At 49.6% G+C, this 18,340-nt stretch overlaps 1 protein-coding gene across 1 annotated transcript in view; it reads right to left on the minus strand.

Annotated features, from left to right (window-relative positions):
- LOC143793453 (transcription factor COE3-like) overlaps nucleotides 1-18,340 on the minus strand; it is a 224,458-nt gene that overhangs the window by 139,249 nt on the left and 66,869 nt on the right. Inside the window, exon 6 of the mRNA XM_077280435.1 lies at nucleotides 12,346-12,414. Within this exon, the coding sequence (XP_077136550.1) occupies nucleotides 12,346-12,414 (69 nt within the window). The remainder of the gene's footprint in view (nucleotides 1-12,345; nucleotides 12,415-18,340) is intronic.

Raw genomic sequence — 18,340 nt, forward strand, 5'->3', positions numbered from 1 at the left:
TGTGATAGGCTGGCTCCCTGTGATGTCACTGCTCTCTGTGGATTTGATAGGCTGGCTCCATGTGATGTCACTGCTCTCTGTGGATGTGATAGGCTGGCTCCCTGTGATGTCACTGCTCTCTGTGGATTTGATAGGCTGGCTCCCTGTGATGTCACTGCTCTCTGTGGATTTGATAGGCTGGCTCCCTGTGATGTCACTGCTCTATGTGGATTTGAGAGGCTGGCTCCCTGTGATGTCACTGCTCTCTGTGGATTTGATAGGCTGGCTCCATGTGATGTCACTGCTCTCTGTGGATTTGATAGGCTGGCTCCATGTGATGTCACTGCTCTCTGTGGATTTGATAGGCTGGCTCTCTGTGATGTCACTGCTCTCTGTGGATTTGATGGGTGGGATCCATGTGATGTCACTGCTCTCTATGGATTTGATAGGCTGCCTCCATGTGATGTCACTGCTCTCTGTGGATTTGATGGGTGGGATCCATGTGATGTCACTGCTCTCTATGGATTTGATAGGCTGGCTCCCTGTGATGTCACTGCTCTCTGTGGATTTGATAGGCTGGCTCCCTGTGATGTCACTGCTCTCTGTGGATTTGATAGGCTGGCTCTCTGTGATGTCACTGCTCTCTGTGGATTTGATGGGTGGGATCCATGTGATGTCACTGCTCTCTATGGATTTGATAGGCTGCCTCCATGTGATGTCACTGCTCTCTGTGGATTTGATGGGTGGGATCCATGTGATGTCACTGCTCTCTGTGGATTTGATAGGCTGCCTCCATGTGATGTCACTGCTCTCTGTGGATTTGATAGGCTGGCTCCCTGTGATGTCACTGCTCTCTGTGGATTTGATGGGTGGGATCCATGTGATGTCACTACTCTCTGTGGATTTGATAGGCTGGCTCCCTGTGATGTCACTGCTCTCTGTGGATTTGATAGGCTGGCTCCCTGTGATGTCACTGCTCTCTGTGGATTTGATAGGCTGGCTCCATGTGATGTCACTGCTCTCTGTGGATTTGATAGGCTGGCTCCATGTGATGTCACTGCTCTCTGTGGATGTGATAGGCTGGCTCCCTGTGATGTCACTGCTCTCTGTAGATTTGATAGGCTGGCTCCCTGTGATGACACTGCTCTCTGTGGATTTGATAGGCTGGCTCCATGTGATGTCACTGCTCTCTGTGGATTTGATAGGCTGGCTCCATGTGATGTCACTGCTCTCTGTGGATTTGATAGGCTGGCTCCATGTGATGTCACTGCTCTCTGTGGATTTGATAAGCTGGCTCCCTGTGATGTCACTGCTCTCTGTGGATTTGATAGGCTGGCTCCCTGTGATGTCACTGCTCTCTGTGGATTTGATAGGCTGGCTCCCTGTGATGTCACTGCTCTCTGTGGATTTGATAGGCTGGCTCCATGTGATGTCACTGCTCTCTGTGGATTTGATAGGCTGGCTCCATGTGATGTCACTGCTCTCTGTGGATTTGATAGGCTGGCTCCATGTGATGTCACTGCTCTCTGTGGATTTGATAGGCTGGCTCCATGTGATGTCACTGCTCTCTGTGGATTTGATAGGCTGGCTCCATGTGATGTCACTGCTCTCTGTGGATTTGATAGGCCGGCTCCATGTGATGTCACTGCTCTCTGTGGATTTGATAGGCCGGCTCCATGTGATGTCACTTCTCTCTGTGGATGTGATAGGCTGGCTCCATGTGATGTCACTGCTCTCTGTGGATTTGATAGGCTGGCTCCCTGTGATGTCACTGCTCTCTGTGGATTTGATAGGCTGGCTCCCTGTGATGTCACTGCTCTCTGTGGATTTGATAGGCTGGCTCCATGTGATGTCACTGCTCTCTGTGGATTTGATAGGCTGGATCCCTGTGATGTCACTGCTCTCTGTGGATTTGATAGGCTGGCTCCATGTGATGTCACTGCTCTCTGTGGATTTGATAGGCTGGCTCCATGTGATGTCACTGCTCTCTGTGGATTTGATAGGCTGGCTCCATGTGATGTCACTGCTCTCTGTGGATTTGATAGGCTGGCTCCATGTGATGTCACTGCTCTCTGTGGATTTGATAGGCTGGCTCCATGTGATGTCACTGCTCTCTATGGATTTGATACGCTGGCTCCATCTGATGTCACTGTTCTCTGTGCATGTGATAGGCTGGATCCCTGTGATGTCACTGCTCTCTGTGGATTTGATGGGTGGGATCCATGTGATGTCACTGCTCTCTGTGGATTTGATGGGTGGGATCCATGTGATGTCACTACTCTCTGTGGATTTGATAGGCTGGCTCCCTGTGATGTCACTGCTCTCTGTGGATTTGAGAGGCTGGCTCCCTGTGATGTCACTGCTCTCTGTGGATTTGATAGGCTGGCTCCATGTGATGTCACTGCTCTCTGTGGATTTGATAGGCTGGCTCCCTGTGATGTCACTGCTCTCTGTGGATTTGATAGGCTGGCTCCCTGTGATGTCACTGCTCTATGTGGATTTGATAGGCTGGCTCCCTGTGATGTCACTGCTCCCTGTGGATTTGAGAGGCTGGCTCCCTGTGATGTCACTGCTCTCTGTGGATTTGATAGGCTGGCTCCCTGTGATGTCACTGCTCTCTGTGGATTTGATAGGCTGGCTCCCTGTGATGTCACTGCTCTATGTGGATTTGATAGGCTGGCTCCCTGTGATGTCACTGCTCCCTGTGGATTTGAGAGGCTGGCTCCCTGTGATGTCACTGCTCTCTGTGGATTTGATAGGCTGGCTCCCTGTGATGTCACTGCTCTCTGTGGATTTGATAGGCTGGCTCCCTGTGATGTCACTGCTCTCTGTGGATTTGATAGGCTGGCTCCATGTGATGTCACTGCTCTCTGTGGATGTGATAGGCTGGCTCCCTGTGATGTCACTGCTCTCTGTGGATTTGATAGGCTGGCTCCATGTGATGTCACTGCTCTCTGTGGATGTGATAGGCTGGCTCCCTGTGATGTCACTGCTCTCTGTGGATTTGATAGGCTGGCTCCCTGTGATGTCACTGCTCTCTGTGGATTTGATAGGCTGGCTCCATGTGATGTCACTGCTCTCTGTGGATTTGATAGGCTGGCTCCATGTGATGTCACTGCTCTCTGTGGATTTGATAGGCTGGCTCCATGTGATGTCACTGCTCTCTGTGGATTTGATAGGCTGGCTCCCTGTGATGTCACTGCTCTCTGTGGATTTGATAGGCTGGCTCCCTGTGATGTCACTGCTCTCTGTGGATTTGATAGGCTGGCTCCCTGTGATGTCACTGCTCTCTGTGGATTTGATAGGCTGGCTCCCTGTGATGTCACTGCTCTCTGTGGATTTGATAGGCTGGCTCCATGTGATGTCACTGCTCTCTGTGGATTTGATAGGCTGGCTCCATGTGATGTCACTGCTCTCTGTGGATTTGATAGGCTGGCTCCCTGTGATGTCACTGCTCTCTGTGGATTTGATAGGCTGGCTCCCTGTGATGTCACTGCTCTCTGTGGATTTGATAGGCTGGCTCCCTGTGATGTCACTGCTCTCTGTGGATTTGATAGGCCGGCTCCCTGTGATGTCACTGCTCTCTGTGGATTTGATAGGCCGGCTCCATGTGATGTCACTGCTCTCTGTGGATTTGATAGGCTGGCTCCATGTGATGTCACTGCTCTCTGTGGATTTGATAGGCTGGCTCCATGTGATGTCACTGCTCTCTGTGGATTTGATAGGCCGGCTCCATGTGATGTCACTGCTCTCTGTGGATTTGATAGGCCGGCTCCATGTGATGTCACTGCTCTCTGTGGATTTGATAGGCCGGCTCCATGTGATGTCACTTCTCTCTGTGGATGTGATAGGCCGGCTCCATGTGATGTCACTGCTCTCTGTGGATTTGATAGGCTGGCTCCCTGTGATGTCACTGCTCTCTGTGGATTTGATAGGCTGGCTCCCTGTGATGTCTGCTCTCTGTGGATTTGATAGGCTGGCTCCATGTGATGTCACTGCTCTCTGTGGATTTGATAGGCTGGCTCCATGTGATGTCACTGCTCTCTGTAGATTTGATAGGCTGGCTCCATGTGATGTCACTGCTCTCTGTGGATTTGATAGGCTGGCTCCATGTGATGTCACTGCTCTCTGTGGATTTGATAGGCTGGCTCCATGTGATGTCACTGCTCTCTGTGGATTTGATAGGCTGGCTCCATGTGATGTCACTGCTCTCTGTGGATTTGATAGGCTGGCTCCCTGTGATGTCACTGCTCTCTGTGGATTTGATAGGCTGGCTCCCTGTGATGTCACTGCTCTCTGTGGATTTGATAGGCTGGCTCCCTGTGATGTCACTGCTCTCTGTGGATTTGATAGGCTGGCTCCATGTGATGTCACTGCTCTCTGTGGATTTGATAGGCTGGCTCCATGTGATGTCACTGCTCTCTGTGGATTTGATAGGCTGGCTCCCTGTGATGTCACTGCTCTCTGTGGATTTGATAGGCTGGCTCCCTGTGATGTCACTGCTCTCTGTGGATTTGATAGGCTGGCTCCCTGTGATGTCACTGCTCTCTGTGGATTTGATAGGCCGGCTCCCTGTGATGTCACTGCTCTCTGTGGATTTGATAGGCCGGCTCCATGTGATGTCACTGCTCTCTGTGGATTTGATAGGCTGGCTCCATGTGATGTCACTGCTCTCTGTGGATTTGATAGGCTGGCTCCATGTGATGTCACTGCTCTCTGTGGATTTGATAGGCCGGCTCCATGTGATGTCACTGCTCTCTGTGGATTTGATAGGCCGGCTCCATGTGATGTCACTGCTCTCTGTGGATTTGATAGGCCGGCTCCATGTGATGTCACTTCTCTCTGTGGATGTGATAGGCCGGCTCCATGTGATGTCACTGCTCTCTGTGGATTTGATAGGCTGGCTCCCTGTGATGTCACTGCTCTCTGTGGATTTGATAGGCTGGCTCCCTGTGATGTCTGCTCTCTGTGGATTTGATAGGCTGGCTCCATGTGATGTCACTGCTCTCTGTGGATTTGATAGGCTGGCTCCATGTGATGTCACTGCTCTCTGTGGATTTGATAGGCTGGCTCCATGTGATGTCACTGCTCTCTGTGGATTTGATAGGCTGGCTCCATGTGATGTCACTGCTCTCTGTGGATTTGATAGGCTGGCTCCATGTGATGTCACTGCTCTCTGTGGATTTGATAGGCTGGCTCCCTGTGATGTCACTGCTCTCTGTGGATTTGATAGGCTGGCTCCATGTGATGTCACTGCTCTCTGTGGATTTGATAGGCTGGCTCCATGTGATGTCACTGCTCTCTGTGGATTTGATAGGCTGGCTCCATGTGATGTCACTGCTCTCTGTGGATTTGATAGGCCGGCTCCATGTGATGTCACTGCTCTCTGTGGATTTGATAGGCCGGCTCCATGTGATGTCACTGCTCTCTGTGGATTTGATAGGCCGGCTCCATGTGATGTCACTTCTCTCTGTGGATGTGATAGGCCGGCTCCATGTGATGTCACTGCTCTCTGTGGATTTGATAGGCCGGCTCCCTGTGATGTCACTGCTCTCTGTGGATTTGATAGGCTGGCTCCCTGTGATGTCTGCTCTCTGTGGATTTGATAGGCTGGCTCCATGTGATGTCACTGCTCTCTGTGGATTTGATAGGCTGGCTCCATGTGATGTCACTGCTCTCTGTGGATTTGATAGGCTGGCTCCATGTGATGTCACTGCTCTCTGTGGATTTGATAGGCTGGCTCCATGTGATGTCACTGCTCTCTGTGGATTTGATAGGCTGGCTCCATGTGATGTCACTGCTCTCTGTGGATTTGATAGGCTGGCTCCATGTGATGTCACTGCTCTCTGTGGATTTGATAGGCTGGCTCCATGTAATGTCACTGCTCTCTGTGGATTTGATAGGCTGGATCCCTGTGATGTCACTGCTCTCTGTGGATTTGATAGGCTGGCTCCATGTGATGTCACTGCTCTCTGTGGATTTGATGGGTGGGATCCATGTGATGTCACTGCTCTCTGTGGATTTGATAGGCTGGCTCCATGTGATGTCACTGCTCTCTGTGGATTTGATAGGCTGGCTCCATGTGATGTCACTGCTCTCTGTGGATTTGATAGGCTGGCTCCCTGTGATGTCACTGCTCTCTGTGGATTTGAGAGGCTGGCTCCCTGTGATGTCACTGCTCTCTGTGGATTTGAGAGGCTGGCTCCATGTGATGTCACTGCTCTCTGTGGATTTGATAGGCTGGCTCCATGTGATGTCACTGCTCTCTGTGGATTTGATAGGCTGGCTCCCTGTGATGTCACTGCTCTCTGTGGATTTGATAGGCTGGCTCCCTGTGATGTCACTGCTCTATGTGGATTTGATAGGCTGGCTCCCTGTGATGTCACTGCTCTCTGTGGATTTGATAGGCTGGCTCCCTGTGATGTCACTGCTCTCTGTGGATTTGATAGGCTGGCTCCCTGTGATGTCACTGCTCTCTGTGGATTTGATAGGCTGGCTCCCTGTGATGTCACTGCTCTCTGTGGATTTGATAGGCTGGCTCCCTGTGATGTCACTGCTCTCTGTAGATTTGATAGGCCGGCTCCATGTGATGTCACTGCTCCCTGTGGATTTGAGAGGCCGGCTCCCTGTGATGTCACTGCTCCCTGTGGATTTGATAGGCTGGCTCCCTGTGATGTCACTGCTCTCTGTGGATTTGATAGGCCGGCTCCATGTGATGTCACTGCTCTCTGTGGATTTGATAGGCTGGCTCCATGTGATGTCACTTCTCTCTGTGGATGTGATAGGCCGGCTCCATGTGATGTCACTGCTCTCTGTGGATTTGATAGGCCGGCTCCCTGTGATGTCACTGCTCTCTGTGGATTTGATAGGCCGGCTCCCTGTGATGTCTGCTCTCTGTGGATTTGATAGGCTGGCTCCATGTGATGTCACTGCTCTCTGTGGATTTGATAGGCTGGATCCCTGTGATGTCACTGCTCTCTGTGGATTTGATAGGCTGGCTCCCTGTGATGTCACTGCTCTCTGTGGATTTGATAGGCTGGCTCCATGTGATGTCACTGCTCTCTGTGGATTTGATAGGCTGGCTCCATGTGATGTCACTGCTCTCTGTGGATTTGATAGGCTGGCTCCATGTGATGTCACTGCTCTCTGTGGATTTGATAGGCTGCCTCCATGTGATGTCACAGCTCTCTGTGGATTTGATAGGCTGGCTCCCTGTGATGTCACTGCTCTCTGTGGATTTGATAGGCTGGCTCCATCTGATGTCACTGTTCTCTGTGGATGTGATAGGCTGGATCCCTGTGATGTCACTGCTCTCTGTGGATTTGATGGGTGGGATCCATGTGATGTCACTACTCTCTGTGGATTTGATAGGCTGGCTCCCTGTGATGTCACTGCTCTATGTGGATTTGATAGGCTGGCTCCCTGTGATGTCACTGCTCTCTGTGGATTTGATAGGCTGGCTCCCTGTGATGTCACTGCTCTCTGTGGATTTGAGAGGCTGGCTCCCTGTGATGTCACTGCTCTCTGTGGATTTGAGAGGCTGGCTCCATGTGATGTCACTGCTCTCTGTGGATTTGATAGGCTGGCTCCCTGTGATGTCACTGCTCTCTGTGGATTTGATAGGCTGGCTCCCTGTGATGTCACTGCTCCCTGTGGATTTGAGAGGCTGGCTCCCTGTGATGTCACTGCTCTCTGTGGATTTGATAGGCTGGCTCCCTGTGATGTCACTGCTCTCTGTGGATTTGATAGGCTGGCTCCCTGTGATGTCACTGCTCTCTGTGGATTTGATAGGCTGGCTCCCTGTGATGTCACTGCTCTCTGTGCATTTGAGAGGCTGGCTCCATGTGATGTCACTGCACTCTGTGGATTTGATAGGCTGGCTCCCTGTGATGTCACTGCTCTCTGTGGATTTGATAGGCTGGCTCCCTGTGATGTCACTGCTCTCTGTGGATTTGATAGGCTGGCTCCCTGTGATGTCACTGCTCTCTGTGGATTTGATAGGCTGGCTCCATGTGATGTCACTGCTCTCTGTGGATTTGATAGGCTGGATCCCTGTGATGTCACTGCTCTCTGTGGATTTGATAGGCTGGCTCCCTGTGATGTCACTGCTCTCTGTGGATTGGATAGGCTGGCTTCATGTGATGTCACTGCTCTCTGTGGATTTGATAGGCTGGCTCCATGTGATGTCACTGCTCTCTGTGGATTTGATAGGCTGGCTCCATGTGATGTCACTGCTCTCTGTGGATGTGATAGGCTGGCTCCCTGTGATGTCACTGCTCTCTGTGGATTTGATAGGCTGGCTCCCTGTGATGTCACTGCTCTCTGTGGATTTGATAGGCTGGCTCCCTGTGATGTCACTGCTCTCTGTGGATTTGATAGGCTGGCTCCATGTGATGTCACTGCTCCCTGTGGATTTGAGAGGCTGGCTCCCTGTGATGTCACTGCTCCCTGTGGATTTGATAGGCTGGCTCCCTGTGATGTCACTGCTCCCTGTGGATTTGATAGGCTGGCTCCCTGTGATGTCACTGCTCCCTGTGGATTTGATAGGCTGGCTCCCTGTGATGTCACTGCTCTCTGTGGATTTGATAGGCTGGCTCCATGTGATGTCACTGCTCTCTGTGGATTTGATAGGCCGGCTCCATGTGATGTCACTGCTCTCTGTGGATTTGATTGGCCGGCTCCATGTGATGTCACTGCTCTCTGTGGATTTGATAGGCCGGCTCCATGTGATGTCACTGCTCTCTGTGGATTTGATAGGCCGGCTCCCTGTGATGTCACTGCTCTCTGTGGATTTGATAGGCTGGCTCCCTGTGATGTCACTGCTCTCTGTGGATTTGATAGGCTGGCTCCCTGTGATGTCACTGCTCTCTGTGCATTTGAGAGGCTGGCTCCATGTGATGTCACTGCACTCTGTGGATTTGATAGGCTGGCTCCCTGTGATGTCACTGCTCTCTGTGGATTTGATAGGCTGGCTCCCTGTGATGTCACTGCTCTCTGTGGATTTGATAGGCTGGCTCCCTGTGATGTCACTGCTCTCTGTGTATTTGATAGGCTGGCTCCATGTGATGTCACTGCTCTCTGTGGATTTGATAGGCTGGATCCCTGTGATGTCACTGCTCTCTGTGGATTTGATAGGCTGGCTCCCTGTGATGTCACTGCTCTCTGTGGATTGGATAGGCTGGCTCCCTGTGATGTCACTGCTCTCTGTGGATTTGATAGGCTGGCTTCATGTGATGTCACTGCTCTCTGTGGATTTGATAGGCTGGCTCCATGTGATGTCACTGCTCTCTGTGGATTTGATAGGCTGGCTCCATGTGATGTCACTGCTCTCTGTGGATGTGATAGGCTGGCTCCCTGTGATGTCACTGCTCTCTGTGGATTTGATAGGCTGGCTCCCTGTGATGTCACTGCTCTCTGTGGATTTGATAGGCTGGCTCCCTGTGATGTCACTGCTCTCTGTGGATTTGATAGGCTGGCTCCATGTGATGTCACTGCTACCTGTGGATTTGAGAGGCTGGCTCCCTGTGATGTCACTGCTCCCTGTGGATTTGAGAGGCTGGCTCCCTGTGATGTCACTGCTCCCTGTGGATTTGATAGGCTGGCTCCCTGTGATGTCACTGCTCTCTGTGGATTTGATAGGCTGGCTCCCTGTGATGTCACTGCTCTCTGTGGATTTGATAGGCTGGCTCCCTGTGATGTCACTGCTCTCTGTGGATTTGATAGGCTGGCTCCATGTGATGTCACTGCTCTCTGTGGATTTGATAGGCCGGCTCCATGTGATGTCACTGCTCTCTGTGGATTTGATTGGCCGGCTCCATGTGATGTCACTGCTCTCTGTGGATTTGATAGGCCGGCTCCATGTGATGTCACTGCTCTCTGTGGATTTGATAGGCCGGCTCCCTGTGATGTCACTGCTCTCTGTGGATTTGATAGGCCGGCTCCCTGTGATGTCACTGCTCTCTGTGGATTTGATAGGCCGGCTCCATGTGATGTCTGCTCTCTGTGGATTTGATAGGCCGGATCCCTGTGATGTCACTGCTCTCTGTGGATTTGATAGGCCGGCTCCCTGTGATGTCACTGCTCTCTGTGGATTTGATAGGCCGGCTCCCTGTGATGTCACTGCTCTCTGTGGATTTGATAGGCTGGCTTCATGTGATGTCACTGCTCTCTGTGGATTTGATAGGCTGGCTCCCTGTGATGTCACTGCTCTCTGTGGATTTGATAGGCTGGCTCCCTGTGATGTCTCTGCTCTCTGTGGATTTGATAGGCTGGCTCCATGTGATGTCACTGCTCTCTGTGGATTTGATAGGCTGGCTTCATGTGATGTCACTGCTCTCTGTGGATTTGATAGGCTGGCTCCATGTGATGTCACTGCTCTCTGTGGATTTGATAGGCTGCCTCCATGTGATGTCACTGCTCTCTGTGGATTTGATAGGCTGGCTCCATGTGATGTCACTGCTCTCTGTGGATTTGATAGGCTGGCTCCATGTGATGTCACTGCTCTCTGTGGATTTGATAGGCTGGCTCCCTGTGATGTCACTGCTCTCTGTGGATTTGATAGGCTGGCTCCCTGTGATGTCACTGCTCTCTGTGGATTTGATAGGCCGGCTCCCTGTGATGTCACTGCTCTCTGTGGATTTGATAGGCTGGCTCCATGTGATGTCACTGCTCTCTGTGGATTTGATAGGCTGGCTCCCTGTGATGTCACTGCTCTCTGTGGATTTGATAGGCTGGCTCCCTGTGATGTCACTGCTCTCTGTGGATTTGATAGGCTGGCTCCCTGTGATGTCACTGCTCTCTGTGGATTTGATAGGCTGGCTCCCTGTGATGTCTGCTCTCTGTGGATTTGATAGGCTGGCTCCATGTGAATGTCACTGCTCTGTGGATTTGATAGGCTGGCTCCATGTGATGTCACTGCTCTCTGTGGATTTGATAGGCCGGCTCCATGTGATGTCACTGCTCTCTGTGGATTTGATAGGCCGGCTCCCTGTGATGTCACTGCTCTCTGTGGATTTGATAGGCCGGCTCCCTGTGATGTCACTGCTCTCTGTGGATTTGATAGGCTGGCTCCCTGTGATATCTGCTCTCTGTGGATTTGATAGGCTGGCTCCCTGTGATGTCACTGCTCTCTGTGGATTTGATAGGCTGGCTCCCTGTGATGTCACTGCTCTCTGTGGATTTGATAGGCTGGCTCCATGTGATGTCACTGCTCTCTGTGGATTTGATAGGCTGGCTCCATGTGATGTCACTGCTCTCTGTGGATTTGATAGGCTGGCTCCCTGTGATGTCACTGCTCTCTGTGGATTTGATAGGCTGGCTCCCTGTGATGTCACTGCTCTCTGTGGATTTGATAGGCTGCCTCCATGTGATGTCACTGCTCTCTGTGGATTTGATAGGCTGGCTCCATGTGATGTCACTGCTCTCTGTGGATTTGATAGGCTGGCTCCATGTGATGTCACTGCTCTCTGTGGATTTGATAGGCTGGCTCCCTGTGATGTCACTGCTCTCTGTGGATTTGATAGGCTGCCTCCATGTGATGTCACTGCTCTCTGTGGATTTGATAGGCTGGCTCCATGTGATGTCACTGCTCTCTGTGGATTTGATAGGCTGGCTCCCTGTGATGTCACTGCTCTCTGTGGATTTGATAGGCTGGCTCCCTGTGATGTCACTGCTCTCTGTGGATTTGATAGGCTGGCTCCATGTGAATGTCACTGCTCTCTGTGGATTTGATAGGCTGGCTCCATGTGATGTCACTGCTCTCTGTGGATTTGATAGGCCGGCTCCATGTGATGTCACTGCTCTCTGTGGATTTGATAGGCCGGCTCCCTGTGATGTCACTGCTCTCTGTGGATTTGATAGGCCGGCTCTCTGTGATGTCACTGCTCTCTGTGGATTTGATAGGCTGGCTCCCTGTGATGTCTGCTCTCTGTGGATTTGATAGGCTGGCTCCCTGTGATGTCACTGCTCTCTGTGGATTTGATAGGCTGGCTCCCTGTGATGTCACTGCTCTCTGTGGATTTGATAGGCTGGATCCCTGTGATGTCACTGCTCTCTGTGGATTTGATAGGCCGGCTCCATGTGATGTCACTGCTCTCTGTGGATTTGATAGGCTGGCTCCCTGTGATGTCACTGCTCTCTGTGGATTTGATAGGCTGGCTTCCTGTGATGTCTGCTCTCTGTGGATTTGATAGGCTGGCTCCCTGTGATGTCACTACTTTTTAATTATTGGTTTTCTTTTGAACATCTCAGACTGAATCTGAATCTCCTTTGCTTCTTTCTTAATGGTGACGTGCTCACTAAAGTCTGCTCCATCAGTCCTCACCTGTTCCATGGATTTTATCTGTCATTTTAGGAGCGGTGTCATACCTGTCTATGATAACTGGATCGGACGGCGTCTCGTTACGATTTCCACAGCTTTTCTTGTCGCAGCATCGGCTATATATCAATAAATAAAGGAAAACAGGATTGTAAAAATTAGAACTTTTGCAATGTATGAATGAAACATGATGGAAACGATACATTAGTAGTAATCCAAAGGGTAATAATAGTCCTGATTGTAGTCGTAATGATGGTCCTTACAAAAGTCCTGATAGTAGTCCTGATTGTAGTCGAAATAATGGTCCTTACAATAGTCCTGATAGTAGTCCTAATGATGGTCCCTACAATAGTCCTGATAGTAGTCCTAATAATGGTCCTTACAATAGTCCTGATAGTAGTCCTAATAATGGTCCTTACAATAGTCCTGATTGTAGTCCTAATAATGGTCCTTACAATAGTCCTGATAGTAGTCCTAATAATGGTCCTTACAATAGTCCTGATAGTAGTCCTGATTGTAGTCCTAATAATGGTCCTTACAATAGTCCTGATAGTAGTCCTAATGATGGTCCTTACGAAGTCCTGATCGTAGTCCTGATTGTAGTCCTAGTAATGGTCCGTACAATAGTCCTGATAGTAGTCCTAATAATGGTCCTTACGAAGTCCTGATAGTAGTCCTGATTGTAGTCCTAATAATGGTCCTTACAATAGTCCTGATAGTAGTCCTAATGATGGTCCTTACGAAGTCCTGATGGTAGTCCTGATTGTAGTCCTAATAATGGTCCTTACAATGGTCCCGATAGTAGTCCTGATTGTAGTCCTAATAATGGTCCTTACAATAGTCCTGATAGTAGTCCTAACAGTCTTGAAAATAGCCTTGATACTAGTAATAATGAAAGTCCTGATAACAGTCCTGAGAGAGGATCCCACTACCCCGACTGGAAGAGGCATATGTGGTACGAGGACTAGATGGGACACCTCAGTGACGTGAACCAGCATCTGCAGCCGCTCTGAGTACAGGGTGTGGAGGCTGCGGGACTCCGTGACTCCGGGGCCTCTGTTACATTGATCGAAGAACATCTAGTACCGGACCAGTGTGTTGTTCCCGGCAGCCGGATATCAGCGTAGCTGGAGGAGAATCTCTGAACATTCGGAGGGCCCGACTACATTTAGACTGGGGTCACAGTGGTGGAATGGTGGATGTAGGCGTGGTGCGGCACCTACCAGTAGATGTGTTGCTGGGAAACAACCTAGGAGCAGGGTTGGTGGCCACTGGGCCAATGTCGTAACCCAAAGCCAAGGATCGAAGAGAGAACGTAGCAATCTCAACATGCCGACTAGCCCCGGCCAGTGGTGAGTAATGCACAAAATGTAATGATTGTTACCATGAGGGAATATGACCTGTAGGAGGTAAATGACATTAGGGAGGAGGCCCAGGGACTTCGGGACACTGGGTCTACCATCACCCTGGTCAGCCCAAATGCTGTCCCCCCAGAACACTATTTACCAGGCCACCAAGTGACCATCTCCATAGCTGGGGGTCAGCGCTCTGGGGTTGGACGCAATGGATACAAGTTGGGTTCCCATAGGGTCTGTGTGGAGTTTCCCATGTCCATCCGTGGATCACAGGGAGGATATGGAGGACCCCGCGGAGAAACAGACCCCTGTCCCAGCTAACCGAATAGAGTCCTTGTCTCAGGGCTTCCCCCCATCGGGGAGTTGTCAGGATCTGAAAGATCATATGAGACAAGCTGGGGAGGTCTACTATGTACACCAGGGTGGAATGGGGACTGTGGAGTTTATTCACAAGGACGACATGGAATATGCGGACACTGGATGATACAAAGATTTGTTCTCATGAAGGTGAAACTTCTTACGTTCGTGTCCGTGCTGAGGAGGACTGTGAGGATCTGGCCGCTTACTAAAGACTATAGGACGAATGGAGGTAGAGCGGAGACCACGGCTCTACGGGAGGTAGACTTTGTCCAGAACGGAGATCGGGTTACATCAATCTTATTGTTGTGTTCTATCTTCTTGCTCCTCAGTTCATCCTCAGGAATCAATGTCACATTCAGGGACAGTAATCAGAGGAAGAGGAGCAGGATAGATCTCATGTATACACAGGGCCTGACCCAAGATTAGTAATCAAGGAACTCCATCATTCCATTGTTCTACCAGCCTGGGCCCAGTGTGTGGATGGGAATAGTAGACCCAGGAGAGCCCTCACCACAGGAGGTCTCACATCAGTCCCAGGTGATGGGTCGGCCTGAAGAATATACCTCCACCAACGTACAGTTTCTTTTGGGGGGAGGGTGTGAACACTTCTGCACATTCAGGGGGCTGATCCCAGGGAGGGAGATCAATAAGCCACGTTTAGTGAGGGAGATGGTGCAGTGACACTGAGGGGCGAGGATCTTTCCGTGAGACCCTGGGGCCCCTGTATGGATGGCCAATATTGGAGATGCCACAGCTGCGATATGCATCATCTGGATGTGAGGAACCATCTTCAGGACTGTTGTTGCTGCTGTAGGGATATACACATGCTATGGTCGTGATATACGTAGGCGGTGACTACAAACTATAGCTGTGGAAGATACCAAAAGACGGTCAGTGGGACTATAGATCCTGGGTTTGGAACTTGTGGCCTGGGGGCAATGTATTTTTACCTGGAGTTGCTATATGACCATGGATTTAAGGAATAAAGCGAGCTGCATCATTAACCTTCCCAGGTGATTATTGCAACCAACAACTTCAGATCTTCACATTATTAGTCCTGATAACAGTCCTGATAACAGTCCTGATAACAGTCCCGATAACAGTCCTAACAGTACTGATATTAGTCCTGATAAGTCATATTAGTCCTGATATTAGTCCTGATAATAGTCCTAATATGACTGTTATCAGGACTAATATCAGTACTGTTAGGACTATTTTCAGGACTGTTTTTGGGACTGTTAGGGCTGTTATCGGGACTGTTATCAACAGTCCTGATAACAGTCCCGATAACAGTACCTTAGTCCTGATATTAGTCCTGATAATAGTCCTGATAACAGTCCTATCAGGACTGATATCAGGACTAAGGGTACCGTCACACATTGAAATTTCCATCGCTACGACGTTACGATTCCTGACGTTCTAGCGATATCGTTACGATATCGCAGTGTCTGACACGCTACTGCGATCAGACACCCTGCTGAGAATCGTATGTCGTAGCAGATCGTTTGGAACTTTCTTTCGTCGCTTGATCACCCGCTGACATCGCTGGATCGTTGTGTGTGACAGCGATCCAGCGATGTCTTCGCTTGTAACCAAGGTAAACATTGGGTAACTAAGCACAGGGCCGCGCTTAGTAACCCAATGTTTACCCTGGTTACAAGCGTAAACATAAAAAAACAAACCGTACATGCTCACCCGTCGGTGTCCTTCAGGTCCCTTGCTGTCTGCTTCCTGCTCTGAGTGCAGCCGTACAGTGAGAGCAGATCACAGCGGTGCTGCGCTCTGCTCTCACTTTCCGGCCGGCACTCAGAGCAGGAAGCAGACGGCAAGGGACCTGAAGGACACCGACGGGTGAGCATGTACGGTTTGTTTTTTTATGTTTACGCTTGTAACCAGGGTAAACATCGGGTTACTAAGCGCGGCCCTGTGCTTAGTTACCCAATGTTTACCTTGGTTACAAGCGAAGACATCGCTGGATCGCTGTCACACACAACGATCCAGCGATGTCAGCGGGTGATCAAGCGACGAAAGAAAGTTCCAAACGATCTGCTACGACGTACGATTCTCAGCAGGGTGTCTGATCGCAGTAGCGTGTCAGACACTGCGATATCGTAACGATATCGCTAGAACGTCAGGAATCGTAACGTCGTAGCGATGGAAATTTCAATGTGTGACGGTACCCTTAGTCCTGATATCAGTCCTGATAGGACTGTTATCAGGACTATTATCAGGACTAATATCAGGACTAAGGTACTGTTATCGGGACTGTTATCAGGACTGTTGATAACAGTCCCGATAACAGCCCTAACAGTCCCAAAAACAGTCCTGAAAATAGTCCTAACAGTACTGATATTAGTCCTGATAACAGTCATATTAGGACTATTATCAGGACTAATATCAGGACTAATATGACTTATCAGGACTAATATCAGTACTGTTAGGACTATTATCAGGACTAATATCAGGACTAACAGTACTGATATTAGTCCTGATAATAGACCTAACAGTACGGATATTAGTCCTGATATTTGTCCTGATAAGTCCTGATAACAGTCCTGATAACAGTTACAGTTCTGATATTAGTCCTGATATTCGTCCTGATAAGTGATAACAGTCCTGATAACAGTCCTGATAACAGTCCTGACAGTACTGATATTAGTCCTGATATTCGTCCTGATATTAGTCCTATTAGTCCTCATAATAGTCCTGATAATAGTCCCGATAACAGTACTGATAACAGCCCTAACAGTCCTGATAACAGTACCGATAACAGTACCTTAGTCCTGATATTAGTCCCGATAACAGTCCTGATAACAGTCCTGATAATAGTCCTGATAATAGTCCCGATAACAGTACTGATAACAGCCCTAACAGTACCGATAACAGTACCGATAACAGTACCTTTGTCCTGATATTAGTCCTGATAATAGTCCTAGCAGTCCTGATAACAGTCCTGATAACAGTCCTGATAACAGTCCTGATAACAGTCCTGATAACAGCCGTAACAGTCCTGATAACAGTCCCGACAACCTTAGTCCTGATATTTGTACTGATATTAGTCCTGACAGTACTGATAACAGTCCTGATAACAGTACTGATAATAGTCCTGATAATAGTCCTGATAATAGTCCCAATAACAGTCCCGATAATAGTCCTGATAACAGTCCCGATAACAGTCCTGAAAATAGTCCTAACAGTACTGATAATAGTCCTGATAATAGTCCTAACAGTCCTGATATTAGTTTTAACAGTACTGATATTAGTCCTGATAACAGTACTGATAATAGTCCTGATAATAGTCCTGACAGTACTGATATTAGTCCTGATATTAGTCCTAACAGTCCTGATAATAGTCCTAACAGTCCCGGCAACAGTACCTTAGTCCTGATATTAGTCCTGACACCAGTCCTGATAATAGTCCCGATAAGGGTATGTGTCCACGTTCAGGATTCCATCAGGATTTGGTCAGGATTTTACCTCAGTATTTGTAAGCCAAAACCAGGAGTGGGTGATAAATGCAGAAGTGGTGCAGATGTTTCTATTATACTTTTCCTCTAATTGTTCCACTCCTGGTTTTGGCTACAAATACTGATGAAAAATCCTGACCAAATCCTGATGCAATCCTGAACGTGGACACATACCCTAATAGTCCCGATAACAGTCCCGATAATAGTACTGATATCAGTCCTGAAAATAGTCCTGAAAATAGTCCTGATAATGGTCCTGATAATGGTCCTGATATTAGTTCTGATAATAGTCCTGATATTAGCGCGGTCCATGGTGGAGTCTCCGCACGGTTACACAATAGGACACAATTAGGCCTTTTACGCGGCATGACTTCTCTCGGGCCTCTGCGGGAGACGCTCTGTACATGGGTGGTCCCAGGGGAGCGGCTGTCATCAGGGCGGGGGGGCAGCCGCTCTACAAGGTCTCATTACCTGACAGCCGGCGCCTCCCCTGACACTCTGCCTCTGGGATAAACAAGTGGAGATGGTGACGACCGTAACCAGACAGGAGGTCCCGGCAGCCACCCAGGACCGGGGGCAATCAATAGCAGATCATTCTGTGTCCTCATAGGGACCGCACTCATGGCTCTGCGCTCAGTCAGCAGCCAATCACAGTGGAGGTGGGGGCGCTACAGGGTAAAGGTCAGGTCCAGTAATGAATGCCTGCTTAAAGGGATGAGCAAAACCATAATTAAAGTAGCCTGGTGGGGGGTCATCGGGGTATGAGATATTCATCATACACGCACCCTCCACACACACAGTCTGTACACGCACCCTCCACACACACACACACCGTCTGTCCACGCACCCTCCACACACAGTCT

This window comes from Ranitomeya variabilis, chromosome 1, assembly GCF_051348905.1.
Source record: "Ranitomeya variabilis isolate aRanVar5 chromosome 1, aRanVar5.hap1, whole genome shotgun sequence".
NCBI lineage: Eukaryota > Metazoa > Chordata > Amphibia > Anura > Dendrobatidae > Ranitomeya > Ranitomeya variabilis.